This window comes from Choloepus didactylus, chromosome 11, assembly GCF_015220235.1.
Source record: "Choloepus didactylus isolate mChoDid1 chromosome 11, mChoDid1.pri, whole genome shotgun sequence".
In the NCBI taxonomy this organism is placed as follows: domain Eukaryota; kingdom Metazoa; phylum Chordata; class Mammalia; order Pilosa; family Megalonychidae; genus Choloepus; species Choloepus didactylus.
In genome coordinates, this window is record NC_051317.1 from 25254068 (window position 1) to 25280474 (window position 26407).

The 26407-nt window shown below is 61.2% G+C and overlaps 1 protein-coding gene across 2 annotated transcripts in view; it reads right to left on the reverse strand.

The window, feature by feature from the left end:
• LPCAT1 (lysophosphatidylcholine acyltransferase 1) overlaps window positions 1-24735 on the reverse strand; it is a 53205-nt gene extending 28470 nt beyond the window's left edge. For both annotated transcript variants that reach the window (XM_037798824.1, XM_037798823.1), the window contains exons 1-2: window positions 24503-24735; window positions 6037-6179 (exon numbers count right to left, since the gene is read on the reverse strand). In XM_037798824.1, coding sequence (XP_037654752.1) covers window positions 6037-6179; window positions 24503-24649 — 290 coding nt within the window. In that variant the 5' untranslated portion in view covers window positions 24650-24735. The remainder of the gene's footprint in view (window positions 1-6036; window positions 6180-24502) is intronic.
• Between the last annotated feature and the right edge of the window lie 1672 nt (window positions 24736-26407).

Consider the following 26407-nt stretch of genomic DNA (forward strand, 5'->3'; position numbering starts at 1 on the left):
GCTTGAATCTGTTATGTACCCCATAAAAGACCATGCTCTTTTGACCCACTCTGGTGGGTGCACTTATTATGGGTGCCATCTTTTGATTAGGCTGTTTCCATGGAGATGTGACCCCGCCCATTCAAGGTGGGTCTCAATTAGTTCACTGGCGTCCTTAAGGGAGCTCAGAGCCAACACAGCCCCAGATGCTGGGAGATGCAGACGGAAGGATGTTTGGAGATGTAAGCTAAGAGATGAAGCCCAGAGTCTGCCTGGAGAAGCGAAGAGAGGACCCACAGATGCTTAAAAAGAAGCCACTAGAATCAGAAGCTGAAAGCAACACAAACCAGGAGCAAAACGACCAGCAGACGCCAGCCACGTGCCTTCCCAGCTGACAGAGGTGTTCCAGACACCATCGGCCCTTCTTCAGAGATGATGCCTTAGTTTGGACACTTTTATGGCTGTAGAACTGTACTTGTAACCTAATAAATCCTCTCTATAAAAGCCAATCTATTTCTGTTATTTTGCATTCCAGCAGCTCTAGCAAACCGGAACACTTACTTTTTGCCAGACAGTGAACCAGGTACCAAGGGTCCACCAGGAAACAGAAAGAAGCTCCTGCCCCCCAGGAGCTGACTTCATGGTGGGAAAGAAGAAAATCAGTGACTTGTGTGGTCAGTTAGGAGGCACTGACGGACACAGCAAGCAGCGTGGAATAAGCAGGGTCAGGAGGGGCAGCGGGGAGAGTGACGGGCAGACCTGAGGGGACAGGGCTCACCGCGCACACTGGGTGCAGGGCCGGGCCGGGCTGAGGGGGAGCCGTGCACAGGCCGTGATGCAGGGTGTGGCGGCTGCTGGGAAATGGCCTGGAGGCCTGTGTGGCTGCCAGGGAGGGAGAGCCGCACACGCACGTGTGTGTGTGTGTGTGTGTGTGTGTGTGTGTGTGTGTGGGCACTGCCGGGGAGGGAGAGCCGCGCGCGCACGTGTGTGTGTGTGTGTCTGTGTGTGTGTGTGTGTGTGTGTCTGTCTGTCTCCCGGGGAGGGAGAGCTGCGCGCGCGTGCACGTGTGTGTGTGTGTGTGTGTGGGGGGGCACTGCCGGGGAGGGAGAGCCGAGTGTGTGTGTGTGTGTGTGTGTGTGTCTACCGGGGAGGGAGAGCTGCGCCTGTGTGTGTGTGTGTGGCTGCCAGGGAGGGAGAGCTGCGCCTGTGTGTGTGTGTGTGGGGGGGGGGCACTGCCGGGTAGGGAGAGCCGCATGTGTGTGTGTGTGTGTGTGTGTGTCTACCGGGGAGGGAGAGCTGCACCTGTGTGTGTGTGTGTGTGTGCGTGTGTGTGTGTGTGTGGAGGTGGGGGGTGAGGGTGGCTGGTAGGGTCGTGAGGACTTTCACACTGGGGCCGGGGGCTCCCGCAGGGCTGCGCTCTGATGCCCACGCTCGCAGGCCCCTGTGCTGCCGTGCAGACACTTGATGGGCAGGCGGTGGGCAGAGACTCCACAACACAGATGCCCCCCAGTGAAGGTGCAGGGGCCGTGGCCAGGACAGGCTGAGGGGGCCGGGGAGCCAGGAGTCCCTTGTGGGCGTGCTGGGTCTGAGGCTCATCTACGGACAGCCGAGGGAGTACCCCGGGGAGGAAGCCTGGGCGTCCCTGGCTTATAGATGTCATGGAACTCAACTTCTCCAGTGACTGAGCCTAGGTAGAGCAGAAAATGGAGCCAGACATGCTGATGTCAGAAGTCGGGAGCAGGGGCTGGGAACCAGGTGCCGGAGGAGGGGTGCCCAGCAAAGGCTCACTCATCAAAGAGAACGGAGAGAATGAATGAATATGTTTCCAACAGCTCTACTGGGAAGGGAGCCTATGGATGGGGTGGGGGCTGGCGGTGGGGGAGGTGACAGCTTCTCGGTGTGCAGGTGGCTTCTTGGAGACGATGACAGGGGAGGAGAGGAGCTCTGATGACGGAGGGGGAAAGGAGCTCTGATGATGGAGGGGGAGAGGAGCTCTGATGATGGAGGGAGGTGGGAGAGGAGCTCTGATGATGGAAGGAGGGGGGAGAGGAGCTCTGATGATGGAGGGGGAGAGGAGCTCTGATGACAGAGGGGGAGAGGGGTTCTGATGATGGAGGGAGAGGGGAGCGGAGCTCTAATGTGGAGGGGGAGAGGAGCTCTGAAGATGGAGGGAAGAGAGGAGCTCTGACGACAGAGAAGGAGAGGAGCTCTGATGATGGAAGGAGGGGGGAGCAGAGCTCTGATGTGGAGGGGGAGAGGAGCTCTGATGTGGAGGGGGAGAGGAGCTCTGATGATGGAGGGGAGAGGAGCTCTGATGATGGAAGGAGGGGGGAGCAGAGCTCTGAAGTGGAGGGGGAGAGGAGCTCTGATGTGGAGGGGGAGAGGAGCTCTGATGATGGAGGGGGAGAGGAGCTCTGATGATGGAGGGAAGAGAGGAGCTCTGATGATGGAGGGGAGAGGAGCTCTGATGATGGAGGGGAGAGGAGCTCTGATCTTGGAGGGAGCAGGAAGAAGAGCCTGATGATGGGGATGGGTAGCCTTGTCCCCCTCAAGCAGGTGGGATGGTTCCCTGGGAACCTGGGGGGAAGGCGGTTGTGGCTGCCTCGCTTTTCTCGGGTGGTGCCAAGCCAGGGCAAGGGCGCGGAGGGGTGCCAGCCCCAAAGAGAGAGGAGGCTGGTTGTGTGGAGGGAAGCCTGGAATTGGGAAGGACACCCTGGACCAACACTAAGGAAAGGCGTCCTTCCTCAGAACCAGCCAAGCCTGCTGAGGGACGCTCTGGCTGGCAGGACTGTCGCCGTCACCTCTCGGCCGGGCTCGAGAGCCCCGACGGTCAGGCCTCTGCAGAAAGAGGCTGTCAGTTTTACAACACTTGTATTTTGAATGTAACTTAGTATCTTTTGCAAAATTGCATAGTTGTTCCATTCATTAAGAACTGAAGATTTTTATTTTAGGAAAGTATGAATGACACTAAATTACATTCAGCAAAAATCCTTCTTAACCTAGCATCCATCTACTCAAAACTGTGCCTAATGTGCTATAACTGTAATCGCCAGCTGACTGCATAATTATTCTTTAGCAAAAGCATTATATACTCTGAATCCAGCTCTTTCAAAAACCGTTTTCTCCTAATCCCTTGTGTCCCAAATTGAGGTGCTTTACTGCAGTGTCTGCCCTGGAGAAGTTCTGCACAGAGTCTGCTGTTTTCTGTTTCCCCCCAGCACCCAGCCTGGGGCCGTGTGTCGGGTTTTCAGTATTTTCAGGAAATGCTGCTGTGTGAAACCATGGGGCTGTCCCGGGGCTGGGGTGGAACGAGCACGTGTGTGGTGCACACACACACAATGACGCGGTCGATCACACACGCGGGGTCGCGGCGTGGAACCGCGGTGCGGAGCTGTGGTGAACCGCTTTATGTTTGCCTGGGACCTGCTCGCTAACGAATCTTCAAGGCAGGGCCGTTTATCATCGGATGAAGCCAAGTAAATTATTCATGGACAAGAAAAACCACACGAGGGTTAGCAGGGGAAGATGGAAAACAGCCCGGAGTAATCTATTTTAAAAAGATAGGAATCACAGTTGTGTAAGGATTCCTAAGCTGTGGGGGAGGAGGACAGAGCAGGGTGGAGGTGAGCTCAGTTCCAGAAGAGAGATGAAGCAGCAGGGAGCTGGGCCAAACGGTGCGGGGAAAGGACCATCAGGCTATCGTTAGTCAAAACCAAACCTTTCAACCGGATCACCAGGCATCTGTCAAACGCTGCCACATCTCTGCCTTCTAGCTGTGGGATCTCAACCTGGCAGAACTGAAACTCTGATTCTGATTTGGTTCAGATTTATCTTGCTAGATTATATATATTTGCCACCAAGTTCAAATGACATGAAAAAAGAACTCAAAGTAAAGCGTGTTCTTCAAAGAGAATTTAGAAAATCCAAACAGGCAAAATGAGGAAACCAACAGCCCGCGCGGCCGACGGCCTGTCCACACCCACCGGAGTGGTGAGATCACCTTCCCCTTCTGAGACGGCCCCAGGCCTGCCTTGGTGGGGTCAGGTCCCCTGGGGTAGGGGCTCCCCGAGGGACACCAGGTGCCGTGGACGCAAGCCCTCTGAACCCTGCCGGGATGGACGGGGGCAGCCGCTGTGGCCCTGAACCCCCGGCCCTGCCTGTGGCGCCCGTGGACAGTGGGAAGCACCCCAAGCGAGGCGCCAGCTGCCCGGGCCCTCCCTGCTGCCCACAGCCCACTCAGAAGGTCCAGCATCAGGCAACTCTCGAGGAAGGGAGCTACTGAGCCGGCCCATCACGCCAGGGCCCAGGGAGCTGTCTCTGCCAAGCTCCGGCCGTCAGTCCACTAGGCCACGCAGGCCCTGTTGCAACAGGGCAGCGTGGGTGAGGTGAGAAGACGTGAGAGTGAGGCTGCAGCAGCCCGGTTTTGGACAGAACAATGAATTTTAAGGCACTGCATGTACTTAGCATGTCTCAGAAGAATTTTCTTAACTAACGGCACATACTTTGGGGGAGGAAAGCTTTAAGAATTTAAGTGGACCAAGAAGCTACTGTGATTCCATCTCAGGTTGCTGTACTGCTGGTCCCCTTGGCTCTCCTTTCGGCGTTTCACGACACGTCCTTCGACAGACGGGCTTCCTCGTATGGGATGTGTAAAGAGGGGAGAAGTTCAGGGCTGCCAGGGACACCCAGCCCCCAGGGACACACAGTCCACGGCCAGAGCGTCTCCTTTGTCAGGGGCAGCCAAAAAAAACAGGGATTTTTATGATGTAACCCGAGACTTCTAAGATGCGGCCTCTGCTCACACGTGGCCAGGCGGTGGGTGGCGGCCAGGGGGGCCATCTGCTGCCCCAGAGGTGCCCCATCCCAGCCTGGCACCTCCACCTGGAAGGGAGGCCCCCACCTGGGCTCCCAGCCTCCGTGCAGAGGCACCCTGAGCAGCGGCCACAGAGCCTCAGGGCCCTCCACGGGGCGGGGCTGGGGGCTGGGGGCTGTAGAGAGCCTGCAGGCATAGGAGCCACAGCAGGTTGTGGAGCAGAGGAGGCCGTGGGATGGGGGGGGGGGGTGGGGCTACAAACTCAGGGAGAATGGGCCCCGAGGTCCGCAGAACTCCCCAAGACCAAGCCTCAGGGGGAGACCCAGGCAGGGGGCGTGAGACGGCCGGAGTCTGTGCTGGTTTGCATGTATTATGTCCCCCAGAAAAAGCCATGTTCTTTGATGCAATCTTGTGGGGGGAAGACATATTAGTGTTGATTTCGTGGGAATGTTTGGATTATGTTGTTTCCGTGAAATGTGCCCCACCCAATGTGGGTGATGACCCTGACTGGATAATTTCCAGGGAGGTGTGGCCCCACCCATTCAGGGTGGGCCTTGATTAGTTCACTGGAGCACTATGTAAGCTCAGACAGAAAGAGTGAGCTTGCTACAGCCAAGAGGGACACTTTGAAGAATGCACAGGAGCTGAGAGAGGAACTGCAGATGAGAGACAGTTTGAAGATGGCTGTTGAAAGCAGACTCTTGCTCCAGAGAAGCTAAGAGAGGACAAATACCCCAAGAGCAACTAAGAGTGACATTTTTAAGGAACTGCAGCCTAGAGAGGAACATCCTGGGAGAAAGCCATTTTGAAACCAGAACTTTGGAGCAGACGCCAACCACGTGCCTTCCCAGCTAACAGAGGTTTCCCGGACACCACTGGCCATCCTCCAGTGAAGGTACCCGATTGCTGATGTGTTACCTTGGACACTTGATGACTTTAAGACTAACTTTGTAACCAAATAAACCCCTTTTATAAAAGCCAGTCCGTCTCTGGAGTTTTGCATTCCGGCAGCATTAGCAAACTAGAATGGAGTCAGTGGGCGACATGGAAAGATAACAGAGGACAGGCTCCTGGAGTGTGGGGGGCTCGTCCATGGAGAAGGCAGCCTGAGCAGCTATGGGCCCTGGGACAGGAGACGGCGAGGGGACCACACCAGGGGGACAACCTGGAACAGGTGAGCAGGCCCTTGGGGCTGTCAGGTCCCCGCCCCCCACCCGTGTCACCCCCACCGCGCCCCGACTCACTTCCGCCACAAGGCCAGCGGCTGCTCCGGCTCCTTGTCGGCACAGCCCAGCGAGGCGATGAAGGCCAGGGGCCAGGCCAGCAGCATCATGCAGGCGGCCACCAGCAGCCGGACGGGGAAGAGGGTCAGCGTCAGGACGGCCACCTGTGGAGAGGAGTGCTGCAGGTGGCAGGGCGCACCGCCCACCCACCCACCGTCCCGGCTGCCCGGGCTGCGGCCCTTCGCAGGGCACTGCAGGTGGCCCAGGAGAGACCACCACGGGTGCTCTTCCTGTCAGCCCCATGGGGCGCCATTCCGCTGCCCCCCACGGGCCCCCACCAGAAGCCCCTCACAGCACCACCCCCACCAGCCGCCCCCAGCCAGCAGCCCCGCCCCTGCCAGCACTCCATCCCCAGGGTCCCCGCATCCCCACTCCCATCTCCCCTTGCATCCAGCCCCCCAAGGCGACCCCACCAACCCCCCACCCGGGACGTGCACCCCCAGGTGCTTCCCCCTGACCCCGCTCCCAGTGGCTGTGCATAGAAGAACCGTCCTCTTTTTAGCTTTCCAACCACTGGTGCAGCCACGCGCTTATACCGTGGGCAGCAATCTGAGCCTTTGTTGCTACGGAAGGTACGATAGGCACCAGACCACCGGGGTGACTGTCCGAGCCAGGAACCACCCAGAAGCACAGGGGGATGCGCCGGAGAGGGGCGCGGGCCTGGGAAAAAGGACGCGCCGGGGAGGGCAGAGACGCTCCTGGAGGGGGAGCGGGGGAAGAAGGGGGTCCTGGAGGCCGAGGGGGAGAGCACAGCCAGGACACAGAGGAGCAAGACGGACGGTGGGCTCCACGAGGACTGTGGGGTCAGGGAAAGCAGGGGAAAGGACTGTTGTAAGAACACAGCAGTGCAGCTCGGTGCCCATAAAGTACAGCACGAGTACTTCACGCACAGAACAGCACATCACGTAAACGTAAACTCTACCCACTGAGGTCTGTGTGTCGGTAGACATCAAGGCCACTTCTCCTCACCCTGAAGTCCGTATGAGCTGTGGACAGGACAACCCTCCCACCCCACTTTCCCTCTGAATGCCGGGGTCACCTCATCACAGTGCACACTTCTGGAGTGGTACCCCCAGGGCCACACTGACTCCCCACAGCCCCCAGTGCAGCCCCTGGCCAACGTGCCCTCATCACACCCCAGGGAAGCCCCAGGTGCAGCGTACACCTGACGCAGGCTGGTCTTCTGGGGCCCTCACAGTCGCGGGGCCTCATGCCGTGAACTTTATCACTGGCAGCTGTTCTCCGGGTCCTCATGGAGAACCAAATTGGCTCTGCATGGGGGGTGGCTGGCGGCCTCCCAGTGCCTCCCACCCTGGCACCCATCAGCACGGTGCTCTCTGCTGGCGACGTGCCCGGGGGATGCTGCCAGCTGGGGGCCACTGATGCTCCGCCATGCCTTCCAGCAGCCCCCACCCACCCTGCTGTGGGAACGGAAGGAGCCGTGGACACTCCCGGGCTGGGGCACAGGCACACCCCACTCTGCGGAGCAGGCAGGAACTTTCCCAGGTGGCCGTACCTGCAGAAACCCCACCGGCAGCACCGGGGGGCCCTGGGTCTCAATCCTTGCCAATATTGGGCGCTGCCAGCTGTTTTAATTTTAGCGTCCTGGTGGGGACAGAGCTGTCGCCAATGACCAAGGAGGCTCAACGCTTCTTTGTGATCATCAGCCTTTTGGAGATCCTCTTTAGGGAAGTGCCTGATAAAGTCTCTTGATCATTTTTCTATTGGGTTTTTAAAAAATTGATTTATGAGAACTGTTTATATGAACAAAATGAGGCCTCTGTCATTTCTTCATGTGGTAAATCTCCCACTCTTTGGTTTAAAGTTTCAGGCTCTTAACATCTTTTGAAAAACAGATGCAGTCCCCTGTGTTCCTCCTTCCTGGTTGGTGGCGTGTTTGCGTGTGCGTGTGTGTGCACATGTGCACGTGTGTGTACTGCTTAAGAAATCTCGACCCTCCCACGACCAAGAAGACACTTCCCTATGGTCGCAGGTAGAAACCGGGTTTTACCTCTTACGTTTGGGTCTGGGATCCACCTGGGTGTGCCCCTGGGTGTGTGGGGAAGGCGCTCGCTCGTTTGCTTTCTCCCCAGTATCCAAGTGGCCCTGCACCAGTTACAGAAGAGGCCACGCTCTGTCCTCCCTGATGCATGGGCGTGCGCTGAGCCTCTACTGACCTTCACACCGAGACTGTGCTGCCTAAAACACGCCACATTTATATCCATGTGCAAATATCACAGCCTGCCAATTACCATAGTTCCGGTTATTCTGACCTTTTAAAAATTTATTCTTGGCCCTTTCAATTTCCATAAACATTTTTAAGTCAACTTGTCAATTTCTGCCAATCCTGCTGGAATTCCGATTGGAGCTGCACTGAGTCTGCCCATCGGCTGGGAGAGACTGGAGGTATCTGCAACATCAGCTGCTGGTGTCCATGAACACGGCACAGCCTCTGTTTGTGTAGGTTGTGGAGTGATGTTCTCACTGGTGGTTGTTGGGACACAGGAACCAGCTGCTGTCTGTGCTGACAGCATCCCGGGCAGCCCTGGTGAATCCTCTGCATGTCACTTCCCTCCCTTCTTGTTAACTTCTGAACAGAACCTCCAACCCTGTCAAGATATCTCAGGGCCTCAGCTCTTCCCAGGCCCCAGGCGGTGAATCAAGCTTGGTCCGTGGTGGTTCATCATCACCCCATCCCCGCACTGGCAGCAGCCCCAACGCGGGACTGGGGCCAAAGGGAGGCTCTGCAGCCAGCTGTGGAAGAGGCCTGCTCGCTGATGAGAAGATGCTGTGCAGAAAGCAGCTGTTTCCGCTTTGGATCCATGGGGAACACAGCTGATAGGCTGAAGACAGGAGGCGGAGCTGGGGGACCCTCAGCTGACAGGCTGAAGACACGAGGGACCCCGGGCTCCTGCACCCAAGCCCTCCCACCCCGACTCATCCTGTTGGGTTCCTGTTACCTGCAGCTGTGAGTATTCTGACGTCATTTCCATGTTTCTCTGTAGACTCTTCTGGGCTTTCCGTGGAGACCAGACCATCCGACAGAAATACAAGGTGAGCTACTATGCTACTCTCAGTTCTCTAGTGGCTACGTTGAAATCAGTTTTAGAGTTGACTTAACTCAGTGTATCTGAACTATACTTTCAATACTCACTCCATATGAAAGTGACTGACGAGCTGGTTTACATTTCCTAGGCTAAGCCTTGGAAACCAGCGTGTGCTTTGTACTGACAGCCCATCTTCCTTCCGACTTGCCACATTCCAAGTGCTTGGTAGGACGGCAAGGTCTCGGCGTGCAAACGATGGCATCTTTAACGCCTCATTCCCTCGTCTTCAGTGGGGCTGGAAGCTCCATTTTCCAAGTGAGGTGAGCAGAAGCAGAGCCGGCAGACCCACTGTCCCCTGCTGGCGCGGGCGAGACTGTTCCACCGTGAACGGGGTGCTTTCTCTCGGTGGCCAGTAAATGCTCCTGACTGGTGAGAAAGTCCCTCGCGATCCTGAACACAGTGGTTTCTGAGAGCTTTGTTTTGTTTTAGCTCGTGAGGGGGGGCTGAGTTTTATCAGGCATCTCCCGCATGCACTGGGGTAACATGGCTTGTTCTGGCAGGATCTGAGAACGTGATGTGTGGCGTTAACCGCTCTTCCACTAGCAGTCTGCTGCGGTGCTGGGAAGCTCCCGGCTTCGAAAGGTTTAAAGGAACTGCTGACTCTGCTTGCTCGGGACTGACTCATCATCTAAGTTCATGAGGGAGACAGACCCATCATTTCCTCCTTCCCGCCGTCCACTGTGGCAACAGCGTTCCACCACCACCGAGCTGCCTGTTCCTCTGGAAGAGCTTCTGGGTAGACTTCTGTCAGCTGTTTCCATGTACCTGAGCCTTCTGGCCTACCCAGAGTTCCCATTTTTCTTGAGTCCACTTCAGTACCCTCCCCTCACCAAACGCTCCGTCTCGTCTGCTCTCAGGTTCAGTGGCCTGACCGTGCCCGCTACGCTATGCTGTGACTTTAAGTCAGCACTGATCTGTAAGTTCACTGCTGGTATTATTTGGGCTTTTAAACATTTTTAAACCCATATTGCCAGATATTTGTCTATTTTATTAATCTGTTCAAAGAACCAGCTTTGGGTTTGTTTATTCCTTCTATTGTGAACTATTCAATCGTATTAATTTTGACTTCCACAGGAGTCCCTTCCTTACACTTTCTCGTTTGATGCTTTTTTTCCTTCTTAAGGTGGAAGCCCAGCTTGCTGTTCTTAGACGTGCCTAATGTTTTCTAGCATCTGCACTTAAGGAGATTCCTCTAAGCACCACTTTATCTTAATCCCACAAATTGTAACCTGTAACTTTTTCTTTAGTTTTAAAGTTTAACTATATTGCTCTTTTTAACATCTTGTTATTATCTCACAATTTTGTGGCAGAGTGAAAAGAGAAGGCAGGCTGCAGACGGTGGTTTGCTGCCCCCTGCCATCGCCCGCCTTCCAGCCCTTCTCGGTGACTGCCACCCCCACCGCACCCCCAGGGTCATCATTTTCTTTCCAGGGCTCCTGCAGCAGGGCTTGCGTTTGTCTCCGAAGGGAATGTTCTGGGAGCTCAAGGTACCTGCTCTGCTGTTTGTTTGCTTCACTCCCATAAACTGTGGTGAAATGGTGGTGCCCGCCAGCGTTTGCCTGCACACACAGACAAAATGAAGACGGAACCATGCTGCCAGGAAATCTCGGACCACGCTTCTGTAATGTGTTTGCGCCGTGCTTCTACAGCCCGCATCCACTTGCCATCGTTCTCCTCTGCCAGAGTTATTTCTACTACAAATAATGGAATGAAACCACAGCATGTCACAGCGTTCCAGAAAAGCACCACAACTCCCAGACCCCGCACTTTCGTGTGTCTAGGGCTCCAGGGCCCCGCGGGTTCGGAAACCCCCTCCCCAGACTGAACCAACAGGGAGGGGCTGGCCAGCAGCAGTGTCAATGGCCCCACCCAAGCCCTGAGGGAGTCTAGCACCCATCTCCCTGAGGGAGCAGTAACCAGACACCTCGGGGTGCCTCGGCCATTCCTCGTGGGGCACAAGCTGCAGCCCACCTGAACATGTGAGCCTCGGCGACGGCCCTGCCCTTGATGGCACCGTGGAGAGCACCATTCCAGTTCCTGAGTCTCCAGGCAGGTGGGGAGAGGGACACCAGAGCTGCTGCCTCGTCTGGCAATGAGCACGTGCCCGTGCACTGCGACGGGGCCAGGGTGGAGGCAGGTGCAACCAGCAACTGTGTGTGCTGGGGGGGGACACACCTCCAACCAAGGGGAGCCTCCAGAGCCATGGGGGAGGCAGGGAGGAAGCGGAGCAGGGCTTGGGCTTGGCTCCAAAGAGAATGTTCCAGGAGCTCAAGGTACTTGCTTTTGTTTGTTTTCACTCCCATAAATTGTTGTGGTCCCTCTAGTATGTTTTGTTTCTTGAGTGTTGTTTAAATTGCCTGGAGAGGCAGGCACCTTTGGGAGCCTGGAGGGTGAGGCGGGACCTGCTCCCCTGGGCTGAGAGCCAGGTGTTTTCTCAGCTGCTCTCCGGGGTCTCACAGCTGCTGGGCCTACACGCTCTCGGCTGGACACCACCCCCCGGAGGGGCAGGGTGCAGGGCAGGCGGCCTGGCCCCTGTCTGGCTGCAGCAAATTCCAGAATCTTCTGTGGGCTCTGGGTACTTGTCCTTAGCTCTAGGCCATGGTCCCCACTCTGACCCTTGTCTGTTCCTCGACCTTCCGGCCCCTCCTATCTCCATGTGGCTCTGCCACCGGCATGCCAACCTCAGGCCCGAGCCTTGCCCTCCTGCCCTCCTCCCTGTCCACCCACACCCTGGAGCAGAGATGCTTGGCGCCCAGACTGCCTGGCAGACTCGCTGTGCCCCGAGCCACCTCAGAGGCGGAAGGCAGAAGAGCAAGCTGTGGGAGTCGCCTGTGTGCACAGAGCCAGCCGGAGCCTGGGCGCAGGGAGCTGGCCAGAGCTGGGGCACGGGGAGCTGGCTGGAGCAGTGGAAACCAGAGCCCCCGGGAGCCAGCCAGGGTGCCCACATGGCGGGACCTCCCTCTGGTGGAAGCCGAGAGAGACCCAGGGTAGGCCCCAGAAGGCACTGCTGGGTGGACACTGTCAGAGCTCCCTGGTCCCACAGGGCCGTCCAGAGGCACCGTGAGCCAGCGCCTCGGAGCACAGACAGACCCTCCCTGAGGTACCTCCTCCGCAGCTGCCCACGGACAGCGAGCTCACGGTCACGGGCTCTTAGCTGCACGAGGGAGCCCGGATGGTCACTGGGGTCACAAGGCCCGCCTCTGCCCCTAAGTTGGACCCAGCAATGCTGGAAGCCCGGCTCACGGGGTGGGCAGGAGTGTCCTCCTGGGGAAAAACCCTTGCAGGACACAACACCCAGCAGGTGCCTGCCCAGTGCCAGCAGCAGTGAGGGCCTGAGTGAAGGTGTGGAGGAGGACTGGGGGACGCAAGGGGCAGCCCAAGAGCTGAGGTGATGTGGGGGGCAACCCAAGAGCTACGGAAACATGGGGGGCAGTCTGAGATCTGGGGGACACAGGGGGCAGCCCGAGAGCTGAGGGGATGGAGGGGTGGGCAGCCTGGAAAGCTGGGGGGTGGGACAGATGAGCAGGGCAGCCCCAGAGCTGGGGGACAGCCTGGGAGCTGGGGTTACGCTGGGGGGAGGGGCAGCCCCAGGGAACTGGGGGGAGGGGAAGGGGGGGAGGGCATTGGTGACCGGGTGTGGGTTAGAGGAGCAGATCAGCGTGGGGAAGGGGGGTCTCACAGGAAGTGACCCCAGCCGTGTGCTGGGTGATGACAGGTGGGGGGCTGGGGGAGCACAGGCCAACAGCAGAACAAGCTGAGCATCAAGAACAATCACTGCCAAGCCACACAACAGATGCGCCCAGAGCCATGGCCCGAGAAGACGCACAGCCAGCCTGGCGGGTCCCCCGTGGAGGACACGGGGAAGCAGCTCATCATTACAGCAAAACTGGCAGATAAAGAAGGAGGGGATCGGACACCTGGTCTGCTCTCCTGTGAGAACCCTCCTTGGGGTGACCGAGGAGCAGACCAGGGATCTCCTGAGAGCCCCATGGACAGCCATGGGGGACCCCGCCACTTCCCACGCGTGTGAGACGGTGGAGCGGGAACGGGGGACCCCATCACTTCCCACATGCATGAGACGGTGGAGCAGGAACGGGGGACCCCATCACTTCCCACACGTGTGAGACGGTGGAGCGGGAACGGGGACCCCATCACTTCCCACACGCGTGAGACGGTGGAGCGGGAACGGGGACACCATCACTTCCCACACGCGTGAGACGGCGGAGCAGGAACGGGGGACCCACACGCGTGAGACGGCGGAGCAGGCATCTGTCACCAGAGCTGTGCCTTGGCCAAGGGGAGGTGAGCAGGTGAGACGTGGCCTGTGGCGGAGGAGCCCTCCAGCCCAACATTAGGGACCCCTCAAGTCATCTACTGGGGAAGATGGAGGGCAGGGAACCCGCTGAGCAGTCCCGGGGGCGCCATCTGCAAAACCCAGGCCAGCAGGACAAACACCTGCTTCCCCAGCAAACGCAGCGCTGGGAAAGATGGGGTGCAGAGAAAGGGTGCCTGGGGGTGAAGGCAGGCCCCCGGGCCTCCCCGCAAGCCCGTCACAGGTCTCCCCGGCCGGTTCCAGCAGACACCGGTGCACAGAGCCCGCCACCCAGCACTGGCCCTGCAGACCTCCCGGCGTGACTGTGGCGATGGCCACGCCTCGTGAGCCTCCTCTCCTTGAGGCGCACACTGGCCTATGTGGGTGACAGGGCAGGATGTGCGGGGTTTGCTCAGAACCATCTGGGGGAGGCGCAGTTGGGGGAACTAGTAAAACAAGCCTGGCCACAAACTGTTCATGGTGGAGGCTGGGTGGCGGGTGACATTTTCTCCACTTCTGCACACATTTGAACTTTCCCGCGATAAGAAACCTAGATGGTGATGATTCTCTGCTCCAGCGTAAAACAGGGATCTGCGTTCACTGGTTAGGAAACTTGCAGGCGAGCGCAGCTCAGTCACCGCCTCGGGCCTGGACACCCCCCACGCAGCCCACTAGCCGCCCTGCACCTCCCCCAAGGCACGGGACCCCCGGCAGCACCCCCACGCAGGACCGCTCAGCACACTGTTTCAGGACAGACGCCCCCCTGCCAATGCACTGGTGAAGACTCAGAGCTCTAGAGAGCACGGGGTCCCCTGTTTCGGCCCCAACTGCCCGTGCCAGGCAGGTCCCGGTGAGAAGCACAGCCTCGGCCGCGCTGGCCACAGCTCCAGAGGCAGGCTGGGCGAGTCGGGGCATCGGAAGCCACGTCCCCCACAAGCACGCGGCTGGGGTGATGCCCCACTGTGGGCTCCAGCCCGGGGAACCCCCCTGGTCCAGGCTGGGGTGGGGGTAGACCCTAATGCAACTGCTGCGACCAAAGGAGCATGGAGAGCATCGGGTACAGGGGCTCTGGGGTGGTTGGGAGCTGTGTGTATCCCAAAAAACCATGTTTTTAACCTGATCCACCCCTGTGGGTGGGAGGCTGTTGTGATGAGGCCACTTCGGTTAAGGTGTGGCCCACGGCATCAGGACAAAGTTTCATCCTCCCACTGGGTCCTTTATGAGAGAGAGAGACAGGGCTGCAGACGTGAGAGACTGACACAGAATCCAGAGAAGGGAGAGGCCAGGAGGGGCCGCCAGGGGCCTTGCCGTGTGGATGAGGAGCCCAGGACCCAGGATGGCCGGCAGCCACCCCAGGATGCCTGTCTTTGGGAAGAAAGCATTGCCATGAGGGCGCCTTGGTTTGGCCTTTCTCTTAGCCTCAAAACTCAGCTATTATCTTCCCATTGTTTAAGCTAAGCCATTCGTGGTATTTGCTGGAGCAGCCATGGAGACTAAAACAATATTCGCTGCTGAGGATTTCTCTGTATTTTGTTCGTCTGATGGGTGTTAAAAGATGTGTGATTAATCTGCCTGATGTTGGGGAGTGATTCGCGCCCCCCAAGAGATGTGCATGTCCGAACCCCCACGTCGTAAGGGGATCCCTGCAGACGAGGCCTGGTGGAACCAGAGCGGGCCCTCGGCCCGTGGGACAAAGGAAATTTGGTCCGGAACAGAAGCCACAGAAGGAGGCTGATGGAGACGGACGCCACGTGACGGGGTGGAGGCCAAGACACTCCGTGGCCTGCCGACACCTGAGCTGGGCCTGCGGGCCGGACACTCCCTGCGGCTCAGGGCCCCCGGGGCGTGGGGTCCGTCACAGCCGCCCAGCAGCCCAGCCCGACGAGCCGCAGCAGCCAGGAGTCCACAGCCACCGGCTCTCGGGGCTCCTTTTCCAGGATTTGCCCGCTTGGACAAACGCCCTGCCCACACGTGCAGGGGGCTGCCTGTCCCTCTCTTGCTGCAGCACAAACACTGAAGGTCTGTTTGGCCTGAGCCCCCTCCCCAACACACTCTCAAGACCCCCACCACCTGGCTGCCCACTGGGGTGGCCTGTGTCCCAGCCTGGGAACAGTTTTCTTGCCCGAGCCATGCTCACTGCTATATATAAGCCCTTCCTTCTTAGCGCTCCCACTCCAATCTAAAATTAAACATAGATTTTCTAAAACAGAGCTTACTTCTCTTTCAAATTCCTCAACCAGCCCCAATTTTCCCAGCCACCACCATCTCTTCAAGTTGCCCACAAATGAAACCCTCGTGTTTGTCACCCAGTCTTGATGCCGCTTGCTTGCAAACACAAGTGTCTTTTAGAATTTGCTCAGAATGGCCGACGTTCCTGGGAGCCAGGAGCAGAGCCACGCTCCCAGACAACCCTGTGTGTGTGCGGAGCCAGTGAAGGGACAGGCCGGGCGGGGGCCTGGGGGCGCTGGGGGGCGGCGGTCAGCACGCAGAACGAACCTCTCCATGGTTCTCTCCTGGGCCCAACCCACCCTGGCCTGCAGCGACCCTAAATCCTGGCACCTGCAACTCCGGGAACCCAAAAAAGAACCACATCGAGCCAGTCTTCCTGCCCTCCTTCCAGCCGACTTCCAGGGGGTCCCAGTGGGCAGGCGCGAGGGGCCTTCGCATCAGCCCCGAGCGCCATGGTCTCCTTGTGCTGGCCTCAGGGGCGCTCGGTGGCTTCTCCAGCTTCTGTTCCCCGAGGGGAAACACTGAGGAGGCGGCCGCAGACACTCTGGTGAGTTCCCGGGGAGGCCTGGCAAGTGGGCCCCACGAGCCTCCAGCACACACTCAGTGAACAGCCCTGCAGCCCATGTGGGGTACCGCAGCCCCCCACAAACACTGACAGGAACCCCCTGAGGGCCAGGCACTGGCAGCACCTGGAACTTCCAGCTGGCGAAGGAGACGTGGGACACAAGCCACAGGAATGTAACGAGACTTGGGAGCCCCAAGACGGCTGGGTAGGGGCTCTCGGTCCCAGCTGGGGGTCAAGGACTCTTCTGAGCAGAGCTCTGGTCTTTCCAGAGTGGCGACAGCACGGAGCACAAAGGGGGTGTCCGAGGATGTTGGGAGCCAGTTCCCGGAGACAGATGGGAGCATGTGCGGGTGGGGACCATGAAGAGGCATGACATTGGGGGCTGGCTCCTGGAGATAATGGGAGCACGTGTGGGTGGGGAGCACGAAGGGGATGCCCGAGGACATCGAGGGCTGGTTCCCGGAGACAGACAATCGTCTTCGCCTTGCGGGGGGCTGCTGACAGAGGCCCAGCACCCTCGGATGACTCAGTAGGGTACGGGAACCGGCCAGGGTGGCTGAGGGGCTGTGTAGTCAGGAGCAGGAGGTGGGGTCCGTGTCCCCGTGGCTTCGTTACGTGGCCGTCAGTCACTTTTGGAAACTAAAACAGGTACATCACCCCCACCCCAAAGCCCAGACACACATTTGGACGGCCGCTCAGTGAGGGGAGGGCCGGGCAGGCAGCTTCTAGAAAGCCTCAGGTCCTCCGAGACGCTGTGTGAGCCCTGGGCTGAGAAAACAGCACCCGAGCCTGTGGGGTCCGCCTTGACCCATCCCCACGGTCAGGGGCTCGGCCGCCGCCTATCGCCACTTTGCTGAGGCGGCTTGCACAGGTGCCGCACGTGTGCCCCTGCAGACAGCCCCCGTGCCCTCATGCTCCAGGCGGGTGACGGGGCCTGGGAACACCCGAATGAGCTGCCACGGGGGCCCCCAGCCCGCCCCCCACTGAGCACCAGGCCCGCATTTGCTCCTGTGCGCTGCGTAGCCACACGCACGTGAACAGGCAGCCGGCTACACAGTGAGGCACAGGTGGGAGTGACGTAAACGCCCGGGCTGTGCGGCTCTCGAATGCGCTCACGGGTGAATGTGCAACCAGTGTCAGGAAAGTTCCAGCAGCTGACTTGGAGGGGCGGCCCAGGTGCCGACAGGCCCCCCCACGACGGCGGTCCGATTCACCCCAGGAGAGCACCCCTCGGAGCAGCTGCGTCTGTGGCCGGTGCAGATGTGAAGGTGGCGGAGAATTATCCATAGTGATGAGAACGGCCCCCGGTGGGGCAGAGGGTGGGGGCGTGAACAACCCAGATGCTGAGGAAGGGGTCACGCAGCGGGCCCTGCGCTCGGGGTTCGGAGGCACTGAGGCAGGGCCAGCCAAGCCCCCCGCTTGGCTCTGCTCCGAGGTCCGCATCCCTGCTGCCTGTCGTGTTACTTCAGACCTGGCTTCCCACGGACGCAGTCGGAGAACCGCCGGGCCCCCGAGGGGTGGCGCCGCAGCAGGCTGGGTGGCCGGGAATGGCTGTCCCTCTCGACGGAGCTGTGGGACGGCGTGGCAGCCTCCAGCCTGGACAGCACGGGCTGCATCCCCTCCTGTGTTCCCAGGGGGCTGGCGTCCTCCCCCCCGCCTACTGGTCAGCGCAGACAGGGTCAGGCTGCGGTAACAAACAGCCCCAAGGCCTCCGCGCCTTAGGAGTCCTGTGCTACTTCCTGCTCACCGCGCTCTGCTCGGGTCTGGGCTGCACAGGCCCTGCCCGGCACGACCACGTAGCCGCGCAGGAAGAGGCCGCAGCAGATGCTGCCTCGAGTCTGTGGTTCACGGCAGAGCGCGTCTTGTGGCCACCCTGACCTTCTAGGAGCGGGCCACGGAGGGCAGCAGGAGGCCGGGACAGGGCATAAGGCCACCCTCGACGCACAGGGCTTCATCGCAGAGGTGAGTGGCTACAGCTGGGCTCCGCCAGGCCGGCAGCGCACTCACCCACCGTCGGGCGCACTGGCTCGTGACCCTAGAGCGAGCCCGTGATGGAGCTGCTGCCTTCCCTTTAAGGGCATTCAGGAGAGTCACGGCCCCAGGCACACGGCCAAGGAGGGGGGGTCCACCTGCCATGCCCCAGAAGGCACCTGAACACTGGGACCCACCCTGGGGGGCCCCACGGGGCTCCGGCCCGGCACTGGGGTCAGGCCTCCTGCAGTCAGCTCACACAAGACAGACACAGTCTGCGAAGTTTCCGGGGGCGCCCACAAATGCAAGTCCCAGGTGTCCCTGTGCTCTGGAGTGAGCTGGGCTGGCCTGCTCCTTGCTGCTCCAGCACCTTCTGAGCCCGTCCCCACTGGCGGGTGACTGCTGTCTGGACACCGGCCCCTCCTCAGCCCACAGGTGCCCTGGATGCACGGCGCCCTCCTCACCCTGCAACCTCGGCCCACAGCCCAGTGCCCAGCCCAGTGCCAGCACTCACACTCCAGTGCCACTTGCAAGTGAGTACAAAGGTGTGACACTGAAAACAAACATGGTCGCTGGGCAAACATTTCCCGAGCAGCGGAGACGTGCCAGGGTCTGTTCTAGGCGTGGGGACATGGCCGTGGGACAGACGGACGGAGAGCCTGAGGACGCCCGCTGCTTAGGTCTGAAGTTGGCCACGCAGACGAGGAGGGGGCAGTGTCCAGGCAAGGTGGGTGCAAAGAGACAAGCAGGGTCAGGACAAAGGGCGGGCGGGCGGGGGGCGGGGCGGGCACAGGCACCCTCCCCACGGGGAGCCGAGAGGCCCCTAAGCTGCCTGGTGGGACTTAACAAGGACGAGACGACGGGCGGGGCGGGGGCAAGCCACACACAGGAGGGGCACATGCCAGGGCCCTGAGGCAGTGAGGTGGGCACGTGAGGAGCTGGGGGGCGGGCAGGTGGGCCGGGACGAGGGTCCTGGGCAGAGAAGACCCGGGGGTGGGGCACACAGCTGAGGCCCACATCCTGCCTCGGGGCGACTGCTGGCCGTGCATCTGCCCCTGCTCTGGACTCTGGGACAGGCATTCGAAGAAGTACAGTCAGGGCAGGACGTCAGACGGTGACAAAGGACAGGGGGGAAAGGAGGCGGGGGGCAGGGTGGGGGCGGCACATGGGGTGGTCTTGGGATTCCACAAAGTGGGGTGCCCTGACAATCCCAACCCCACCTGTGCCAAGAAACCCTGGACCTCAGCCCCCACTGCCCGCCACCCCCAGTGCCCACTCCCTCCCTCACAGTAAGAGCCTCACCCCAGCTTTAGGGCACAGGTTCCTGATCTCGGGATGTGGTCTAAGTAAAAAGAATCCCGAAATTCAAGACCAGTGGCATTTCCAGCTGCTTCCGTTCATGTGTCAAGTGCCTGCGAAGGTCAGCAGGGCCTTCGGTTGAGAGGTCACCCGGCCCTTCACCTGGGGGAGCCCAAGCACACCCTGCCTCCCCCAACAGTGGGGAGCCCCGGGCCCACCAGTGAGGCTCGTGGGGCAGAGCCCGGAGCAGGCCGGGCAGGCGCGGGGAGGGGCAGGCGGCAGGTCCGAGGGGCTCCTCCTTGGAACGCTGGTGCAGGTGCAGCCGGAGACAGAGTGGGGAGTGCCTCGGGGGCCAGGGGCTGGCCAGGAGACCGCTGCCCCTGGGGGCGCTGGTCAGGGGCTGGAGCGGGTGAGGGACGAGGGACGTCCCCACCAGGCCGGGCGAGGAGGCAGAATCCAGTTGGGAGCTGTGGGGCCTTCAGAAGATGTCATAATGTTTCCCACTTTTGTGGGGGGAATGTCCCCAAAAGGAAATGCTCAAGCCCTAAACCCCAATCCCATGGGTGTGGCCTTATTTGGAAATAGGATAGCTCTCTGAAGCTCTGGTTAGCTAAGCTGAAGCCACAGCAGACAGTGGCTGACTCAGCGGCACGGGAGTCCTTAAAAGAAGGGGAAACTTGAACACAGACTGAAGGGCCGAGGCTGAGATGGGGTTACAGGCTGTTGACAGCCCCTGCCAGAACCTTCAGGCTTGCACAGGGAGCGTGGCCTGTGACAGCTCGATTCCAGACTTCCGGCTTCCAGAGCTGTGGGAGAATGGATTGCTGTCTTCAGCCACCGGTTGGCGGCCCTTGCTACGGCAGCCCCAGGAAGCGACAGCACAGATGAGGGTCTTCTATTGGGGTAAAAGGCCTGCTGCTCCGAAAGATAGCCTCTGCCGTCCGCTGTGAATGTGGGGGTCACTGTTCTCCATTGGGGACCGTCCAGGAGAGAAAATGCATGCTGAGGCCCCCCACCCAGGGTGGGTGTCCAGAGCCTGACCCCACCCAGCCCCCCACCTCACCCTACGCACTCCTGGCTGTCTCAGGGACACGTCACCCCTCGGCATGTCCGGGCCCCGCGTGTGGCGATGGGTCCCTCACCCGGGGACCTCGGTCACACAGGTAAGAGACACGGACAGGCAAAACTGTCTGCACCCCACCATGAGTACCTGGCACATTTTAAAATGGCGTTTAAAGAAACTGTCATGTCTCAGATAACTTTTGGGGAGAAAAAAATCATTCCTCCGGCTCTGAAATGGAAATGCGACTTTCAAGAGTAACTTCTGCACTCGTAAACAGCCATCAACCTCCAGTCCACCCAATCCGCGCCCCCACCCGCCCGTCAGTAGAAGCCCCTCGGCCACCCAGCGCCCACCGTGGGGTCTCCGGGGGGCGGCCAGGCCCAGCGAGCGGAGGGAACACCGCGTGCAGGAGGGGGGCCAACGCGGCTGTCAGGTCTGATGCGGTGTTCGGCAGGTTCACACCCCAAGGCCCACGAGGGGCACAGCGGAAACAGCCAAGGAGCACTACCCCTGCTGGCCCAGGGGGGCCAACCCTGTGGGCCCGGGGTACACCAAAGGGCCTGAGGAGGGACATCGTAAAAAGCACAGCGGCAAAAAGGGAAACCCCACGACTCCGGCTGAAGGCTCTTTTCCTGGGCAGTTCATTCTCAGGTGCTGGGACAACCCAAACCCAGCCTGCTGGGCCTGGCAGTGCGCTCCAGGGCCGCGGGGATGGGACAGAGGCCGGGCAGGCCGCAGCGGCCCATGCCCCAGCAGGAGAAAAGGGTGAACCCTGAAAACTGAGAGCCACCTGGGGCCATGGGCCTGTCACACACCCTGGGCCCTGGCCTCCATGCACCCAGGGAGGGGCTAGTCCCTGCTGCCATCCCGAGGGACCCAGCGTGCTCCCGGTTCTAGAACACCACTAGAGTACCGCCGCCCCGTGCTCCCCCCACCCCACACAGTGCCACATTTCCATTACTGACAGTTACGGGGACAGGGATCTCTCTACCCGCTGGTCCTTCTGCATCCCCGGCAGAGCACCAGGGTCACTGGAGGGCTGGGTAAGGAGCTGCTCACAGCCCTGCCCAGGCTGGGGGGGCTTCAGATCCCCGGTGGGGCCGCAGGGGTGGGCCGGGGCCAAGGGGGGCATATATGTGGGGGGAGGACCAGGATTTGGAAGTGGAGGCAGGACCCAGGCAGGTCTGGGAAGCTTGTGGAAACTCACGATCCCCGCGTGCATGTGTGAAGGGTGGGGAAGGGTCCAGAGGGCCGTGAGGACAGACACTGGCCCACCGTCAGCATCGTGGCCCGGAGGTTTGCGGGAGGTGGGGCTCAGGAGCCCAGGCTGAGACCCAGCCCCTGCCGCCACTGACGCCAGCGATACGCTCCCTGCGCAGGTCTGGGGCGGCAAGTGCCCTGGCCTCACCCTCACCCCTGATCCTCCACGGATTAGACCCAGTGGGGAAGAGGACACAGCGGCTGCTGCCAAGCCGAGCACCCTCCCCAGGGAGCTGGGAGGCTGTCCTGCCTCCCAGAAGGCCAACTTCTCCCCATCGCTCGCTGGCTGTGTGCCGTGGGGGCTCAGCAGGGCGAAAGGCCGCAGCGATGCCCAGAGAACTCAGGGCCGAGAGCAGGACACGCGCATGCCCACGAGTTCCCACGCAAACCCCAGGACGACATAAAGCCACCTTGGGGCTATAAGACACTCATATGAAAGCACCAACTCCACCATCAGAAGCAACCCTTTAGCACTGTCTTCAGCAGACATGCCCCCCCCCCCACCAGACCTGTTCCAGCGTGTTGCTTTATGTCCAAAGAGACACTAAGCTCCCTGTTAATCTGCAGTGAGGGCACAGCTGGGCGGGCGGGAGGGCCGCTGGCCACCCAGAGGGCAGCGTTAATCAGCAGGCGCAGGCTCACCCAGCACCGCAGCCCCACCCCCACCCCGGGAGGAGCCCTGAGGGGCCAACGTGGCAACCCCGGCTGGTCATACCACGGTTTGCAGGCCACAGTAAGCTTCCAGCAGCTTCCAGAAGCACTGGGAGCCTCAGGCACTGCTAGCTGGTTAGGTACATATGTCGGGGTGGGGTCAGGTTTTCTCTGCTTCAAAGATAGGCTGTTCCACCACGTGGAAACTTTAAAGCGCCTCACGGAAAGGTACGCTTTGCACGGCCCTGCCTTGTTGGGTTGAGAACTTTGAGAGCATCTAGATGTCTCCTTTGCCGGACAGATCGTGGGCATCCGAGGGGATGGTGCTTTGCTTCAGCACACGGGGCTGAGCCTTTGTGACAAGGGGACACAGAGCATCCTTCTGCTGGCTGCCAATCACGATGGGGCCAGGTGGGGGACAAAGAGTCACGAGGCTCTGAGGTGGGGGTCCCTGCACTGGACCTCCAACTTCCCATCATGGGCCTCTCTGAGACCCCCTGCCAGTGAGAAGCTGGGAACAGCTGAGCCCCAGCTCAATCAGAGACAAGCAGGGCCTGGGGTGTGACTCTGTCCCACACCCACCTCTTACCACCTACAATCATCACTCCTCGCTCTCAGCTGAGCCTGTGTGGTGTCTGCCCAACACCAGGCAGTGGGACACTTTGAGCAGGACAGCCTTGGCCCCGTGCACCACGCTACGGGACTGCAGCTGCAAGGGGGACGCTAACGCAGCCTTCCAGGGACCTTGGGGAAGGTGCTTCCTTCCTGGACATGACGTTTCGCCCCAGGTTTGAGGGTGGGGCCACGGCGGCCGAGAGCAGGGAAGGCAGGAGGGTCCGGCCCAGCATGGGGGCAGCTGGAGCTGGGGGGAGGGCAGGGCCTGGGAAACCACAGGGAGGGGTCGGGCCTACCCAGGGTGCCCACGTGGAGCTGCACAGCACTGGACAGGTGGGAGGAAGGCCACGGGAGTGACCAAGGGTGAAAGCAGGGCAGGGACGAGTGAAGGGGGGGCCAGGTTCAGGGACCCCAAGGAAGCCACCGGGTGTCCTAACTCTCTCCTGCCCGGGGCCCAGAGCCTGGCAGGTGCTGAGTGCGAATCTGTGAGCAAAGGAGCACAGCAGGAGAGTACAGAGGTGAGGAACCAGGCCACGGGGGTTCCCCACTCGCCTCCTTCCCCTCTTCCGGCTTCCTCCAGCCACGTCCTTTCCACAAACCACCCCCCACCCAGAGAGGAGCTGGGAGGAAAACCAGGCGGCTCAGGAGACAGGCAAGCTCAAATCCATTCCCAAAACTCTCCATTTCAGTGTTATTTCAGACGAATTACGTGACACGTCAAAAGAACGTGAAAAGATGTTTTTCCCGAAAAGAAGTTTTTTCAACAGTTGGAAATGTATTGTCCACACACAGGGCAGCCACTTTAGCCCTGAAACCGCGCTGGCTTCCAGGTCCCGCCGTGGAGAGCCAATCTCACAGGAACCAAGCTCCCCTCACACGGGTACCCCCGGAGGACGGTGCAGGGCGGGAAGCCACGAGGAGGAGAGGCCGGCCGCCACGCCCCCCGCGGGGACCCGGCCGCGGCCCCCAGCCCCGCGGAGCCGCCCTGGGCGCCGGGGATGCGCGCCCGCGGCCGACATGCGCCCGCAGGGGCGCGCGGTGCGCTTCCGGGGCCCCGGCCGCCTCCCACCCCGCCGTCCCGGCGCTGCCCCCAGGGACAGCGGGTCCCCCACGTGGGCCTCTCCGTGTGCAACCCAGCCTCGCCCGGCGGAGCCGCGCCCCGGGGAAACCCGCTCGGGCCGCCCCGCGGGCACGCGCAGGGCCGGGACCCGAGGTGCGGGCGGCGGGGGAGCCGGGGCGCCGCCGGGAGGGGCCGCGCCGATCCCTGGCCCTTCCCGGCCCCCGCCCCCGGCCCTGCCCGCCCCCGCTCCTCCCCGGCCCCCGGTCCCGGGCGCGGGCCGCGCCGGGGCACCCACCTGGGCCTTCTGCAGGGCGCTGAGGCGCAGCTCGTGCACGAAGGGGTTCCGCCCGGGGGGCGCCCGCGGGCGTGCATCGCCGGTCCCCGCGCTGGCGGCGGCGTCGGAGGCGGGGGCGGCCCGCGGGCCGCGTCTCCGCAGCTTCATGGCCGCGGGCGGCAGCGGGCGCGGGGCGGCGGCGGGGGGCGCGAGCGGGGCCGGCGGCCGGGCCGAGGATGCGCCGGCGGCGGAGGGGCCGGGCGGGCGCGCAGGCGCGCGAGGGGCGCGGCGTCGTGACGTGGACGGGCGGGGCGGGCGGGGGGCGCCGGCGCGGGGGCGGGGCGAGCGGCAGGCCCCGCCCCCCGGCAGGAGAGAGGCGGTGCCGCCCGCGCTGGGGGCGGCCTGGGCGGGGCGGGGCCCGGTTCCGGGGTCCCCGGCACCCGGGGGCGGCATCCGGCGGCGGGGCGGCCTGCGACGGCGTCCCCCGTTGGCGGCGCGCCCCCGCCGCGGCACGGCCCCGACCACGCCGGGCAAGGAACGGGCGGACGCGAGCAGGTCCCCGCCAGGCCCCGCCAGAGGCGCCTCTTCCCCCTCTCCTCGCCCCACAGTTGGCTCCCAGGAAAGCCGGGGGCTGAGGGACGCTCTCTCGGGCAGGCCGGCCATTTCACCTCCCGTGGACTCTGCCCAGCGTGGTCCCCGCGGCCCCTCAGCTCCCCGTCAGCCCTGCAGGGGCGGCGCCACGGGCCGTGGAGGGCAGTCCCCACAGGGCACCTGGTCCACTCAGACCTCGGAGTCCTCTCAGACCCCAGAGCCCATTCATACCGTGGAGTCCACTGAGACCCTGGAGTCCACTCAGACCTGGAGTCCATTCAGGCCATGGAATCCACTCAGACCATGGGGTCCACTCAGACAATGGAATCCACTCAGACCATGGGGTCCACTCAGACAATGGAATCCACTCAGACCATGGGGTCCACTCAGACCATGGGATCCTCTCAGCCTGCGGCCCCCACTCCCCCGACTGTAGAGCCCACTCGGAGGATGTGTTCAGGCAGAAAGGGTGTCCAGAGATGCATGGCTGACTGGAATGGAGCAGTCTGAGGAGGGCGTGGTGTGACTCAAGTGACAGCCTTCTCACTCTGATGTCTCCCACACGACACAGTCAAGTCCTGACTCCGGTCCTGTGGGTGTGGACTCATTGTAAAGGACGCCTTCCAAGTTCCTGTTAAGATGAGGCCAAGCCGAACCAGGGTGGGCTTTGGTCCAATATGACTGGAGTCCTTGTAAGTGGAGATTTGGACCCAGAACCGGGAGGCAGAGGAGGCAGCAGGTCAGCCCAGGACGGAGGCTGTGGCCAGTGGCCGGTGCCCCCAGGACGTGTCAGCCTCACAGAAGGCACGGCCTGCCCACCCCTGGAAGCTGGGCTCCGGGCTTCGGATGGTGGGCTGATACCTTCCTGCTGCCTGAGCCCCCAGTTGTGTGGAGTTGGTCACGGCGGCCCTCGTGGAGGAGAACAATCACCGGGAGCACTGCAGAGGCTGAAGTGGAGATTTGGGGGTCTCCTGTGTGTGCACACGGATCACAGGGACCAAGGACCATGGCTCCACGGGCAAAACGTACAGTTATGAGAAATCTGCCACAGGCCTTTCTAGCAAGGAGAGCAGGTTCCTCTGTGCCCCTCTTCTTGTGGTGGCCAAAAGGCAGCTTCAGTGGCTGGACACACGGAGGCCGAGAGTGGGCAAGGAAGAACTCGGACACAGAGGACTCTGCACCCTGGTCTGGGCGAAAGGGTGGAGTTTCCGGACGGTCCCTCCAAAGTCCTGCAGTGCTGGGGGACGGCGGCCCGAGCCTTGGGAGGCCACCGAGGCTCCCCCTTCCTTGGCAGCTGCCCTCTGCGGGCCTGGCCGACAGCTGCACAAAACCCAG